The following is a 1,277-nucleotide window of genomic DNA, read 5'->3' on the forward strand; positions in this document are numbered from 1 at the left end:
ATTGTAAATCAGTGCGCTAATACCATGTTAATACACTTTCCATGTTGAAACAGTAACTGTCTGAACTAGGGGTGTGCGATATTGACAAAACAAATTTTTTCGGTAACTATAATTAAACAATATTATGCTGGTACCCTGGCTGGTTTAAGCCGGTCATAACTAAATATGACACTCAAACCACCAGTAGGTGGTGGCAAGTCGCTGTCTTAATGAGTGATTCATTGAATCATTCATTTGTACGATTCATTCAGAACTGCTGATACATTTAGAAACGAACAAGTGACTGTTGTTATGAATGGCACATTGAATCATTGACTCAAATAACTTGTTCAAAAACAGATTCATTTATGAACGAAACTCACCATTGCTGCTACGAGGCGCACAGATGTTCTGATCCAACTTTGTTTGGAGCTATTTTCTTTGGCAAACAGAAGAAAACCAATGTTTTGTCTACAATGCATCTCACTTAATATGAACGTCTTGTTTGTTGAACGTGCTGATATTCAGGAAAACTGCATTTTTGCTACTTGCTTATTGTTAAAACAATAAATATCACACACCCCTAACTATGGTAATTCCAGTAGAAACTGTGGTTTATAGTAAATGTTATAGGGCATGTAGAAATATGATCAGGATGTCTCATATTCAGTGTTGGGTGATGAATCACAGTGAGGAATGTGATGTTGAGATTTCCTTCACGTCTGGACCCGTTCAGTAGAAACAACACCTGCAGCAGCACAGATACAGTGCACTTTGATCTCTCACAGCTTTCTCTATCACAAGATCTGTTATGTTAGGTTAAATTATGAACTATGTCTCAGATGTTTCTGCTAATATTCAGTGAACAGACCCAAATGAGTTATAGTCATCATCCAGTAACAATTCATATAGACACTTTAGTATCTTAAGTTCTTTAGTTGTGCTGTGTAGGATGAATCACTGTGATATAACGTAGATTTCACCGGTGTGTTTCTGCAGCGTTTGTCATCTATAACTTCTTGAGTTTGTGTTACGAGTATCTGGGTGGTGAGAGCGCCATCATGGCTGAAATCAGAGGAAAACCCATCCAGTGAGTTCAGCGTTTACTGCTCCTCTCTGTTTCTCTGTCACGTGTTAAATCAGCTGATCTGAGGAGTGTGTGTTCATTCAGGTCCAGCTGTGTTTATGGCACTTGTTGTCTGTGGGGCAGAACGTACTCCATTGGCTTTCTGCGCTTCTGCAAACAGGTACCTCACACACACACACCTACCTTCAAGCATAAATAGGTTGATGTCTCA

The 1,277-nt window shown here is 39.1% G+C and overlaps 1 protein-coding gene across 1 annotated transcript in view; it reads left to right on the forward strand.

Moving 5' to 3' along the window:
* The window catches only part of LOC107577134 (transmembrane protein 184B-like), a gene marked incomplete at its 5' end in the record, with an annotated part of 8,337 nt that overhangs the window by 2,363 nt on the left and 4,697 nt on the right, over positions 1 to 1,277 (forward strand). Inside the window, 2 exons of the mRNA XM_016263245.1 lie at positions 979 to 1,069; positions 1,151 to 1,226. Of these exons, the coding sequence (XP_016118731.1) occupies positions 979 to 1,069; positions 1,151 to 1,226 (167 nt within the window). The remainder of the gene's footprint in view (positions 1 to 978; positions 1,070 to 1,150; positions 1,227 to 1,277) is intronic.

This window comes from Sinocyclocheilus grahami, unplaced genomic scaffold (assembly GCF_001515645.1).
Source record: "Sinocyclocheilus grahami isolate Dianchi unplaced genomic scaffold, SAMN03320097.WGS_v1.1 scaffold5212.1, whole genome shotgun sequence".
Taxonomy (NCBI): domain Eukaryota; kingdom Metazoa; phylum Chordata; class Actinopteri; order Cypriniformes; family Cyprinidae; genus Sinocyclocheilus; species Sinocyclocheilus grahami.